Below are 14,145 nucleotides of genomic sequence, written 5' to 3'. Positions count from 1 at the left end.
TTTAAACCGAAATCGTCATTTGTTTGATTCTAAAACTCGGTTCAATTTTCTATTGTTAAATATTTATACGTTTCAAAGACGGGATTTAGCGCAGTCGTTTGAATACTTGAGGTGATTGCGTCGCAGGATCAAATCACCTTGGTGAATCCATTCAACTGATTGTTGTCTTTTTTCGTTCATCAACTGGTCAAAGACCGGTATGTGCTTTCCTGTCTGTGGGGAAAATGCCACATATAAAAGATCCCTTTCTGCATTAGGAAAAATGTAACGGGTTTCCTCAGATGACTACGTGTTAGAATTACCAAGTGCTTTACATCTAATAGCCGATCATTAATCAATCAGTGTGCTCTAGTGATGTCGTTAAACAAAACAAATGATCACAGATGCAGACAGTTTGTAAAACAATGCCCACGGATACGTGTGGCAAGGCGTGTATGTAGTTATCACCTGATCTGTGAATACATTAAGTTAGATTTAACTAGACATGTCGCTACCACACAGAGTAACACGGCCAACTGCTTGTTTCAGCCGTTTGAATTCACTGTGAAAAGTGACAAACTACCAATAAAGATTCTGTGTATCTCTTTTGTTTGACAGGTGCTGTTTATTAATGGTGTTAATAGGTTGGGAGATTAATATCGACATGCGGTTAATCTCACCCATCTACGCATCCCAAAAGTTGCATACCGTATTTATGGTAATAAGACAGATGATGTTTAAACAAATTATAATTCGCACAAAAAGTTCTCTTTTAGATAATGTGAAGTTATGTTGTTGTTATTGTTGTTGTTGTCGTCGTCGTCGTATTGTTGTTGTTGTTGTATTCGTATTGTTGCTGTTGTTGTTAAAACTTTACACATAATTTAGTACAGTACTATTAATGTTAATATGTTATCGTTAATTACATATAAAGTACCTAGTTCCAAACATGGACATTTTTCCTTTATCATATTTTCAAATTCTATAATACCGCAAATCATTTAGTTAATTCAGATCAATGTGCTCTAGGGGTGTCGTTAAATAAAACACAGTTTTTAACTTTATTTATTTTGGTGTACTAATGACTAGAAGACATAGTTTCGTATTCATTGTAACACTACAGACTAGAAGACATAGTTTCGTATTCATTGTAACAGTACAGACTAGAAGACATAGTTTCGTATTCATTGTAACAGTACATATTAGAACCATAGTTTCGTATTCATTGTAACACTACAGACTAGAAGACATAGTTTCGTATTCATTGTAACAGTACAGACTAGAAGACATAGTTTCGTATTCATTGTAACAGTACATATTAGACCATAGTTTCGTATTCATTGTAACACTACAGACTAGAAGACATAGTTTCGTATTCATTGTAACAGTACAGACTAGAAGGCATAGTTACATATTCAGTGTAACAGCACATACTGGAAGGCAAAGTTTTGTATTAATTTTTAAGGGACATTCCTGAGTTTGCTGCGTTTTTAAGATATTATCGACTAACAGAGACTTTTGACGACTGTAATTACATATCAAATATATTTTTTCTGCATAAAATATTAGTGGCTGTATATTAAACGTGTTTCTGATCATTCTAATATTTGTACTAGGTTAACTTTTATTTTATTTCCTAAAGAAATTATTTGAAGACAAAATCCAGTTTGGGCTTCTTACAAATATTAAGACGACCAGATACACATTGAATATACAGACACTGATATTCTAAACAAGAAAATGTATTTAATATGTAAGTTTAATCGTAGAAATATTTAGTTAGTCGGAAACACCTTACAATGCAGCAAATTCGGGAATGTCACTTTAACAGTGCAGACTAGAAGTCATAGTTTCATATTAATTGGCCCAGTACAGATATGAAGACAGTTCGAATTTATTGTAACAGTACAGACTGGAATACGTAGATTCGTTTTCATTGTAACAGTACATATTGTAAAATGTCGCTGAAGACATAGTTTCGTATTTGGTGCACAGTACTACATTTGAACATCTTGCGGTTATAAATACTTTCCTGTGATTACTTATGAAGATATTCATGACACTGTATGTCTTTTTTTATAAATAAGAACAAAGATAAATAAAACAATATAAAATAAAATAAAATAAAATAAAATAAAATGTACCGCACACAAGCGTATAACTCCCCCCTCTCTCTCTCTCTCTCTCTCTCTCTCTCTCTCTCTCTCTCTCTCTCTCGCATACAACCATATATAAACACACACACACACACACACCCACACACACAAACACACGCACGCACACACACACACAAACGCGCGCGCGCGCGCGCGCGCAAAAGCACATACGCATACCCACATATACCCCTAATCCTGAATAAACATTCCATGGTGAGTGACCGGCCTCGGTGGCGTAGTGGTTAGGCCATCGGTCTACAGGCTGGTAGGTACTGGGTTCGGATCCCAGTCGATGCATGGGATTTTTAATCCAGATACCGACTCCAAACCCTGAGTGAGTGCTCCGCAAGGCTCAATGGGTAGGTGTAAACCACCTGCACCGACCAGTGATCCATAACTGGTTCAACAAAGGCCCTGGTTTGTGCTATCATGCCTGTGGGAAGCGCAAATAAAAGATCCCTTGCTGCTAATCGGAAAGAGTAGCCCATGTAGTGGTGACAGCGGGTTTCCTCTCAAAATCTGTGTGGTCCGTAACCATATGTCTGACGCCATATAACCGTAAATAAAATGTGTTGAGTGCGTCGTTAAATAAAACATTTCTTTCTTTCTTTCCATGGTGAGTGATATCTTGTTTAATACTAACTGTGTTATTACCAGAAACACGGTATATTGTCTTTTTAATGCATGACTGATCGAGACAAACAGAGCCTGGGGACAACATATGACCTGCGAACTTCCTAAAATCTCCACACTCCCAAGTTTTCTTTGTCATCTGCGTCGCTGTCACAGTCAAATGTGGTTACACTTTTCACTTCTTTAATTACCACCGTAAACAATTACACCCCTTAGTATCGTATCATCATAGACGGGTACAATACCAACTAGGACGTGTTGGAGTCTTAATGAGAACAGAACATCTGAATATCTGACTGTTATTATTCAACTAAAAGTAAAACAAAAACAAAAGGATGAACATTGCGGAAAACGCCGAAGAGGAGCCAAGAATTCGACTCTGTGACAGGGCGACCATCTACGCTAAAGCCTGCAGTGCTGTCCTTGTGGTTGCCATGGTGATGCAGATAACAGCTCAGGCGTCATCCTACTGGGCGGCGGGGTATGCGAATGGGGCGATGATCTGGCACGAGGGACTCTGGCACAACTGCTTCCTGAGGCGGGACCGCTGGTTGTGTGGTGCCTATGTGGCGAACCACCACGCTGACCGGATACCAGGTAGGTGCCTTACGTAGATTGGAAGTGATTTTTATTTTACTTGTCTATTCTCTTTATAACAAAAAGTACCGCCGAGCGGCGTGTGTAATTTGTGAATCCCGTGCTCAAAGCGAATTTTCTGGGAGAGCATGACCCAACCTCCCATAAAAATGTCACTTGCCACTGTTTAGATCCATCTTCACGGTTTCCTATCCAAGCGCATGCATATCTTATGCTATCGAATAGTGCCACTAGGTATGTCTAGCACTAGAACAGTCTTCACTTTCATTCCTATTCCACAGTCTTATCCTCTACTTAAAGATATGATGTCTATCATATCATATTATTCCTCAGTCTTATCCTCTACTTAAAAATATGATGTCTATCATATCATATTATTCTTGGAATTGTTTCTTGTTCGGGCTGTACCCACCAGCTCTCATGGTATTCCACTATCAATGTGCCTGCCAGCTCTCATGGTATTCCACTATCAATATGCCTACCAGCTCTCACGGTATTCCACTATCAATATGCCTACCAGCTCTCGTGATATTTCACTATCAATATGCCTACTAGCTCTCATGGCATTCCACTATCTATATGCCTGCCAGCTCTCATGGTATTCCACCATCAATATGCCTACCAGCTCTCATGGTATTCCACCATCAATATGCCTACTAGCTCTCATGGCATTCCACCATCAATATGCCTACCAGCTCTCATGGTATTCCACCATCAATATGCCTACCAGCTCTCATGGTATTCCACCATCAATATGCCTACCAGCTCTGATGATATTCCACCATCAATATGGCTACCAGCACTCATGGTATTCCACTATCAATATGCCTACCAGCTATCATGGTATTCCACCATCAATATGCCTACCAGCTCTCATGGTATTCCACCATCAATATGCCTACCAGCTCTCATGGTATTCCACCATCAATATGCCTACCAGCTCTCATGGTATTCCACTATCACTATGCCTACCAGCTCTCATGATATTCCACTATCAATATGCCTACCCGCTCTCATGGTATTCCACTATCAATATGCCTACCAGCTATCATGGTATTCCATTATCAATATGCCTACTAGCTCTCATGGTATTCTAGCATCAATATGCCTACCAGTTCTCATGGTATTCCACCATCAATATGCCTACCAGCTCTCATGGTATCATATCACCGACCGTCCATTTCATATCCTGTGTTCCTTTTAAAATTTCTCAGCGTTGTCCTTCCTATTGGTGAATAGCCTGAACTGCTTGGTATGTCTAGATAGTAAACGACAGCTTGCCAATTTGTTCTCTTGGTGTACATTCTGAAGGTATCTGTAAAGTGGAGAAGGCTGATGTATCTCAATATTATCACCCTTCCTTTGACACTAAACCTTTTCAGACATATCCCATGTCACAGTTTGTCTTATTCGCACCTGTACCCTCAGGTAAAGTACAAGAAATACTCAACTTCTTCTTAAATATATGATCATCAATTTCGGCTGATGTTCCAAAAGCTAAACAATTTCAAGGATGTCTTGATTTTGCTTAAGGATATTCAAAACCATCTGCAGTGCAGGTATTGTCGCTAGTTATTAAAGGCATGCACTGCAGGGATTACAAGTTAGTGTGTTTTTTCCGTATCTTTGATACTCGGTACATATATATAAGAAAAGACATTTCAGTGGAACTCCTGTAACAAGTTTAGTGTATAAAGACATTCGTATCTGGGAATCATAAATTATTGTGGACTCAAATGGTGACTTGCCAGCAATGTATAAATATTGAAATATGATCTTTGTGTCTGCATTTTCTTGTATACAATTCGGGTCTTCAACCTCCTCGGACATGGTTTGTCTACCATCAAAACGTAAAATATATACTTCGTCTCACAAACAGAACCGTATTCCTAATATGTTGCAGCATGTATAGGTTTTAGCTTTTCATCTAGACATAATGTCTTTCAGTGTCTGAAGACCATTGTATGTGTTCCCTGGATGAAGTGTTGCTAGGAAGACTCATTTCCCATTCTATTACATGTAATAAACAGCTGGAGAGAGAGAGAGAGAGAGCTACCAGTTTTAGAAAGCTAGTCTGACGTACATTATTTATTACTATACCGTCATAATACACCAGACAGAAAACCAAAGACACTTTGTGAAGTAAGCAAAAAAAGAAAAAACCATTGACGCCTTTGAATATTTTTCAGCAATATGAAAACTTCATTAACATTGTCTTAACTTTTAAAATATCAGTTGAAATTGATGATAATACATTTGAGAAGCTAAGGAATGTAATTGCTTCCTCGTGGGTGGAGTTTAAGTTTGTTTTTAAGTTTAGTTTTTGTTTAACGACACCATTAAAGCACACTGATTTGTTAATTATTGGCTATTGGATGTCAAACATTTGGTATTTTTGACATATAATCTTAGAGAGGAAATCCGCTACATTTGTCCATTAATAGCAAGGGATCTTTTAGCTGCACCATCCCTGGGTGGAGTTTAGAACATGTCTTCAACAAACTGTCACATGAGAAATTTAGCACCAATTCAGAAATGCTGTTTTTATGCTACAGTGGGTTAGACGCGAATCTCCTTCCATATTGTAGCGATTCCCTGAATATACACAGCAAGAGACAATACTGCCAATGTCTTACTTGGCATTAGACGCATTAGACAGTCCAGAGTACCTCTCAACCAGATATACATGGCTGAGAACGAAACGGTTGCCATGGAGCTGAAGTGGATGGTTGATGATGTCATGATAAAAGAGCGACTTGGCATAAAGATGGATGAATCGAAGAATAGGCCCAGAAGAAGAAGAAAATAAAAAAGTGTGCATATGACAGACATTTAAGTCAGATGATAAGACTGGAATAAAAATGAAATTCTAGACAGTTCAAGATACACCTGATGACAATATTAATTTTGATATCAGTTAATTACACCAAGACATCAATTTAATATAAATGCAATTGTAAAAAATACTATAAACACAGATGAACGTTTGTGATATAAATCAATTGTACCTGTAATGTGCCTTACCAAGAAAAGGTATGTAAAACTTTCCTTTTTAATTTTTACAACTGGTGCTTAGTAGAGAGGGACATCTTCACAATATTTGTGCATGTTGTATATAAGCCTCATACACTGAACCATATTTGAATACTGCTGCATCCATATGTTAAACCAGTGCAGGTTTTATTAATGAAGTATATTCTTATTCATACAGTATATTACTTTGTTACTGTTAGCATCTAGTTTAGAATGGAAGAATGCAGAAATAGAAAAAAGAAATTGTGATAAGATTGATAGAAATAGCAATGGAAGTGAAGCTTTCCCCAGTGCTAGATATGCCTGATGATATATATATATATATATATATATATATATATATGTGTATATGTATGTATGTATGTATGTATGTATTGATGTATAAATATCTACATATCGTATGTATGTCGAGGTTGACTGTTACATACATAGGTATTAACGCACTGGCGCAGGGGATAAGTAAATCCTTTCTGGCCTCACAAATTGTCCCATGCCGTTGCTGGAACTCGAACCTGTGGCACCAAATCGCCCGCAAATTTCAAGACTAACCACGATGCGCTCTGAGCTATCGAAGCATCCATAAAAAGGATGTATGCATGTATGTATGTATGCATGCATGCATGTATGTATGTATGTATGTATGTATGTATGTATGTATGTATGTGTGTGTATGTATGTATGTATGTATGTATATATAGTAAAGTACACTTATAACGAACATGCTTAGAATGAACTACTGCATAAAACGAACTGATCGTAAAGTCTTGTTTTATCTCCATATACATTAATAACCAATTTATGCAAATGTGTACAACGAACTACTGATGTAACGATATATATATATATATATATATATATATATATATATATATATATTATATATATATATATAATATTATACAATGTATATATATATATATATATATATATATATATATATATATATATGTATGTATGTATGTATATGTGTGCGCTCGCACGTGTGCGTGTGTGCGTGTGTGTGTGTGTGTGTGTGTGTGTGTGTGTGTGTGTGTGTGATATATGCTAGGTTAATAATGATATATCTTTAGTGATATATTCATCTTATCTTTAAGCAATATACATTACTATGGTTCATCTCAAAACGACAACGAAAACCACAAAATTGTTCTTTTTTCGTATTGAACCATGATAGTGTCAAGCAAACGAGAGTGTTAAGACCATCGTGATATCCACACAGATCATCCAGTACTCGATATCTCTTCGTCTTCCCTAATCATATTCGTCTTACGTCTTGGTCTTCATCGTAGGGGGTGGGGTGGGACGTAGCCCAGTGGTGAAGCGCTCGCTCGATGCGCGATCGGTCTGGGATCGGTCCTCGTCGGTGGACCCATTGGACTATTTCTCGATCCAGCCAGTGCACCACGACTGGTATATCAAAAGCCGTGGTATGTACTACCCGGTCTGTGGGATGGTGCATATAAAAGAGCCCTTGCTGCTAACCGAAAAGAGTAGCCTATGAAGTGGCGACAGCGAGTTTCTCTCTCAATATCTGTGTAGTCCTTAACCATATATCTGACGCCATATAACCGTAAATAAAATGTTTTGAGTGCGTCGTTAAATAAAACATTTCCTTCCTTCCTCAATCATATTCGTCTAACGTCTTTGCTTTTATCGTAGGGTGACAGTTGTATGGAAAGGTCACACGTGTAGTGGTCTTGTTGCATTTCAGGAATGAACGATCGTGCCTTCTATTCACATTTAAAGAATGACAGATCATATCAGCGAGAACCAAAATGCGCTTGTAACCGAACATACAGACAGGTTTAATTATCACGTACTTGCTCTGCAAAATACGAGTGAGAAGTTGGGTTGACCTTTTACTTTTAAAGGGACATTCCTGAGTTTGCTGCATTGTAAGATCTTTCCGACTAATAAAATATTTCTACGATTAAATTTGCATATTAAATATATTTTCTTGTTTAGAATAGCAGTTGTCTGTATATTCAATGTGCTTCTGGTCGTCTTAATATTTTTAAAAAGCCGAAACTGGATTTTGTCTTTAAATAATTTCGTACGTCCGGAAAACAAATATTTTAGGAAATAAAATGAAATTTAACCTAGTACTAACGCGTCCACAATAAAACAACATTTGCGACAGTAAAACCACCGATATACGTCCGCAAATCGGAAAACACAGTAGGGTTATCCCCTAAATAGTGAATTATTTTGGAAAACATTACAACCGGTAGTTCTATGACAACAAAAGATATTAAAGGACGACTGCGGTCAGAAGTGAAATTTGAAAGTTGACGTTTTTTTATCAGCAAATTCAAAACAGTAACAGCTGTATGATCAACAAAATGAAAAAGATTGACGGAAATAATGTTCCACAGTGATTAATTAGTGAAATTGTCAAAATCGAGAATGACACCCCACACACGTGTACGGGGCAACTGCGAGATGCATGTGCAAACTATGGAATGTGTTTCGGTGTGTTGATAAACAGACCTGAACGTTCTTTACTATGATGGCTGTAGTCAAAACGTATATTCGGTGTAATAATTGATATTAACATTAATATTTCAGGTTCCCCTACGTTTTTTGAAGAGTATATATTAGGAATAAAATAATGTACCGGTATTATGCTCGCCAGAGGCTCCCATAATACAATTGTTATTCCTAATATTTAATATCGACGATACCGAAACACACACACACACACACACACACACACACACACACACACACACACACACACATATATATATATATATGTATGTATTTGGGGCAACATTAAGCGACTCTGGCATTATCGCTTGTAAGCTGTTGTCGAAGTAACTGATTAGTATAAAATGTTTATCGCCAAATTACTGTGTTAAGTCACTGAAGTGTTGAGTTTAAATATTGTAAGGCACTGGCTGCAGTACTATTTGTTGCAGTACAAGAATGTGATTGTTTCTTTGGTTTGTTTTCCAAACACAAACACTAGATATGATATATGGTTGAAATTTAAAGCTGAGGTTAAGACTTTTCAACCACTAGCAGCTATACATGCCGATGGTTGCTATTTTAGGGTTGGGTTAAAGCTGCAATACATGGTTGTTATTTTCAGTTTGGGTTAAATCTGCAATACATGGTTGTTATTTTCAGGTTGGGTTAAGGCTTGTCAAGCACTATCTGTGATTGGTCTGTTGATGGCATTCCCCGCATTCTACATAGTACAGCTGTATGCCATGGTGCCTAGACTTGGTAACAAGAGAATCGCCTACATCGTGTCTACTGGACTATCTCTATTTGCAGGTTTGTTCAAATAGTCCCGTTATATATATATATATATATTATATATATATATATAGTCCCGTTATATATATATATATATTATATATTTCCAGTAGACCAATTCATTCATTTCTTCCTCTTACCTTCTCTCTCCCACTCTATTTCTCCTCTCACCTCTCTCTTTTTGCGAATGCATGGTGCCTATCTGTTTCTGTCTCTCCCTGCCCTCCCCCTCTCTCTCTCTCTCTCTCTCTCTCTCTCTCTCTCTCTCTCTCTCTCTCTCTCTCTCTCTCTCTCTCTCTCTCGTCCTAGCTCTAGTTCTAGCTGTCTCTCCACCCCATCTGTCTATGTATATTTCTCTATGTCTGTCTGTCTGTCTGTCTGTCTCTCTCTCTCTCTCTCTCTCTCTCTCTCTCTCTCTCTCTCTCTCTCTCTCTCTCTCTCTCTCTCTCTCTCTTGTTATCGTAAACTCTTTGTAAAATTAGCATTATATGGATGTCTACTTGTGACTCACATAAACCAAATCAATCACATTAAAGTTGTTTTGCTTGCATATATATCTCTTTAATGACGCCAGCTGTCCGTAGTGTCACAATCCGAAACATAACTCGCGACAACAACAACCCATTACCGACGGCAGCCATATAGGATGTCTTTAACGAACCTATACACTGTATATATATCTATATATATATATATATATATACATGTAGCTTTTCTTTACACTGATTTATTCAGTCAGTGGTGACCCATTTCACAATCTGCCTGACAGTCACAGTCATCTTTGAGGGTTTTAAAATCTGTCATTGGCGTTCAAGGTCAGGTCAGGTCAGGTCAGGTCAGGTACGGGTCAGGTCAGGTCAGGTCAGGTCAGGTCAGGTCATAGGTTTTAACGTGCACATTCAGAACAAGCTGTTGTAGCACACGCTTGTCATGGTCGCAGATGTCGACTTTCGCCGGCTCCTATGTCCAGCACAGGAAAAAGCGCCCAAGTAGCTGCTCCATGTTATTGGCAATAACCTGGGATGATAATGAATACAATGTATAAGGTTGGGTCTGAGATTATATCACAGAAATTCAAGATGGCCGTCTGTAGTGGGGCTAATCTATGTGTATATTATAGTTTACGGCACGTCATACCCGTGCGATGATAATGTTTGTGTCTAGTCATAAAGTTTGCGAGTAAAGGAATCCGTATACACTATTTAGAAAGTCAGGGAAGTTTTACATAATCTTGAACTCAAGATGATAGCCAATATAGCAACTGGCTGAGTCGTAATGCACATACAGTCTGTACCAGTTGATAAACATCATTCTAAACATAACACAACTTTGCCTACACAAACCAATCGAAAAAAAACCTATATAGAAAATGTAGCTCTATGTTTTCTTTTAGATCTATTAACTTTACTCTGGAATGTCTATAGTTCGTCCCATCCTCCTACAAAAATGTTGTTTTGTAAATAATTTCAGTTTGATGTGATGTAATAAAAAACCGAAAATGTTTTAGAAAAAACAACAACTATTTTTGTGTGCAATTTAAAAAACAATCTGCTCAGAAACAAATAACTTATAGTAAATTACATAGTATAAAAAAGGCGTTCCCCGTGGGACGGACTTGTTGTTGATCTCTGTTTTATTCCAGGTGTGTTCACCTTGATCTTTGTTTTATTCCAGGTCTGTTCACCTTGCTCTGGGAAGTCTAAATGTAGATCTCTGTTTTATTCCAGGTCTGTTCACCTTGCTCTGGAATGTCTAGATGTAGATCTCTGTTTTATTCCAGGTCTGTTCACCTTGCTCTGGAATGTCTAGATGTAGATCTCTGTTTCATTTCAGGTCTGTTCACCTTGATCTTTGTTTTATTCCAGGTCTGTTCACTTTGATCTTTGTTTTATTCCAGGTCTGTTCACCTTGCTCTGGGAAGTCTAAATGTAGATCTCTGTTTTATTCCAGGTCTGTTCACCTTGATCTTTGTTTTATCCCAGGTCTGTTCACCTTGCTCTGGGAAGTCTAAATGTAGATCTCTGTTTCATTTCAGGTCTGTTCACCTTGATCTTTGTTTTATTCCAGGTCTGTTCACCTTGCTCTGGAATATCTAGATGTAGATCTCTGTTTTATTCCAGGTGTGTTCACCTTGCTCTTTGTTTTATTCCAGGTCTGTTCACCTTGCTCTGGAATGTCTAGATGTAGATCTCTGTTTTATTCCAGGTGTGTTCACCTTGCTCTTTGTTTTATTCCAGGTCTGTTCACCTTGATCTTTGTTTTATTCCAGGTCTGTTCACCTTGCTCTGGAAAGTCTAGATGTTGATCTCTGTTTTATTCCAGGTCTGTTCACCTTGCTCTGGAAAGTCTAGATGTTGATCTCTGTTTTATTCCAGGTCTGTTCACCTTGCTCTGGAATGTCTAGATATAGATCTCTGTTTCATTTCAGGTCTGTTCACCTTGCTCTGGAATGTCTAGGATTGATCTCTGTTTCATTCCAGGTCTGTTCACCTTGCTCTGGAAAGCCTAGATGTAGATCGCTGTTTTATTCCAGGTCTGTTCACCTTGCTCTGGAATGTCTAGATATAGATCTCTGTTGTATTCCAGGTCTGTTCACCTTGCTCTGGAATGTCTAGATGTAGATCTCTGTTTCATTTCAGGTCTGTTCACCCTGCTCGGTCCGATCATCTTTGCCGCCAGCTACCCGACTCTTCCTTCCTTCACGAACCAAAACGTACGCTACCACTGGTCGTTTGGTTTGGAGATCATTGCTGCGCTCTCCTGCTTTGTGTCAGTTGGTCTGCAAATCACAGAAATGTACAAAAGCATGTTGTTATTCCACTGACACGATCGCGATGCTGTCAGCTACTTACAGAGAGTGCTTTGATTCATAAGGTGTTGAAGATGATAAAATAAGATAATAAGGTGATAAAAAAGATGATAAAATAAGATGATAAAACAAAATCATCCAATTTGAGCATCTCTGTGCACCAGTTGCTTAAAATTCTGAAGACTAAGCCTCTTTACTGATGCCATTGTATAAATATAACATATATAATACCACAGCTGTTTGTTTTGTATGAGCTACAATTCGGAAAACTAAGTTGAAATGACTCAAATAGATCCTTTTCTTTTAGATGAACCGTTCGAAATTATGCGCCAAATTACCTCTTGAAAACTGCGCAACTTTTTATATTTTGAACTTAATCCTTCGGGACATTCAAAATCCAGTAGCACCACAAGGGCCTCTATCCTCTACCGACCCTGGTCGGGCTGCTGGTGCTCTCTTGCACCTACCAGCGCGGGCAGTCTTCCACCCACCCCAAACCCTTTCCTGTCCTGGATGGAGGAGCCGGCATGGGCCAACACCTGCGTCCATAACAGGCGTGCTCTACAACAGCTTGCTCCGAATGTGCACGTTAAGTCCTATGACCTAACCTGTTTGTTTTGTTTAACGGCACCACTAGAGCACATTGATTTATTAATCATCGGCAGTTGGTAATTTTTATATATAGTCTTAGAGCTAACCCGCTACATGTTTCCATTAGCAGCAAGGGATCTTTTATATGCACCACCCCACAGACAAGATAGCACATACCACGGCCTTTGATATACCAGTCGTGGTGTATTGGTTGGAATGAGAAATAGCGAGTAATGTCTTTAAGAGGTCATGGATAGCAATATATTTTAGACGGATCCAAGGAGGGACCAGGGAACCGGTAACCTCCCCCCCCCCCCCCCCCCCCCGTTCCTAAATATATTCAAATGGTTGTTTTTTCTGGATTTTAATTTGTATTGGGTTGTCCTGTTCACGAGTTAGTCCATGAGCCTTTTCCCACTTAGTCTCCCCTACCACCCCCCCCCCCCCCCCAAAAAAAAAAAAAAAAAAAAAATTACTTCATGGATTCGCCCCTGCAATATTGGACTATTATTTTAATAAGGCGACCTACAGCCGTACCTCTTAATGAGAGTCCTAAAGCGACACCATAAAATACGAGTGCCTCTACGTGACTGCATATCAGCCAATGAAATCGTACTGTTTGTCTCGCCACAATCGGCTATTATCGTACAAGACACTCGTATCGTGTGGTGTCACCTTTATTCTAGTACACGTTTTGAGTTAGGAATGCACACATTGCGTAAAGGTACACGTCTGTTGGTCTTTAATAAAGGCAATCTAATTAAAATTATCTCCTCTATTACATGTGGATCTAACAGCAGCCCGTTGGAGCTCATGTCCAGTTCACCTTTCATTCAACTAATCAAAACTTTATTTGCAAAATCGTGCCAGTGATTTCAAAAGAATTTGAAAACATTCCGGATAATGCCGAGGGTATACGAAATGATTCGGGTGAATTACGAAGTATGCCGGAAACTAATTGCAATATAACATTTTATATAAAAGTCGTTTCAAAACGAGGGAAAAAAACGTGATGGTATAGCCATAAAATCTGTTTATACTAGTATACAATCCAGAGTTTATTACTGCACTTTTTCCCTGTTT

The 14,145-nt window shown here is 38.3% G+C and overlaps 1 protein-coding gene across 1 annotated transcript; it reads left to right on the top strand.

The window, feature by feature from the left end:
- The first annotated feature begins 2,929 nt into the window (after window positions 1-2,929).
- Window positions 2,930-13,095, top strand: LOC121376770. The gene is made up of 3 exons (XM_041504542.1): window positions 2,930-3,365; window positions 9,531-9,680; window positions 12,302-13,095. Exons 1-3 carry the CDS (start codon window positions 3,104-3,106, stop codon window positions 12,484-12,486), a joined length of 597 nt encoding a protein of 198 aa, XP_041360476.1. The 5' UTR covers window positions 2,930-3,103; the 3' UTR covers window positions 12,487-13,095.
- Window positions 13,096-14,145: the final 1,050 nt, after the last annotated feature.

The sequence above is a fragment of the Gigantopelta aegis genome, chromosome 7 (assembly GCF_016097555.1).
Source record: "Gigantopelta aegis isolate Gae_Host chromosome 7, Gae_host_genome, whole genome shotgun sequence".
Lineage (NCBI taxonomy): Eukaryota > Metazoa > Mollusca > Gastropoda > Neomphalida > Peltospiridae > Gigantopelta > Gigantopelta aegis.
Note: the sequence above shows the minus strand (reverse complement) of the source record. Positions and strands in the feature narration are given on the sequence as shown.

Bases quoted from the DNA above. Each gene is read 5' to 3' on its own strand.
- LOC121376770 (XM_041504542.1), top strand. From the start codon at position 3,104: ATGAACATTGCGGAAAACGCCGAAGAGGAGCCAAGAATTCGACTCTGT. The intron at 3,366-9,530 runs GTAGGTGCCTTA...TGTTATTTTCAG, and splicing joins CCACGCTGACCGGATACCAG to GTTGGGTTAAGGCTTGTCAA. The intron at 9,681-12,301 runs GTTTGTTCAAAT...GTTTCATTTCAG, and splicing joins TGGACTATCTCTATTTGCAG to GTCTGTTCACCCTGCTCGGT.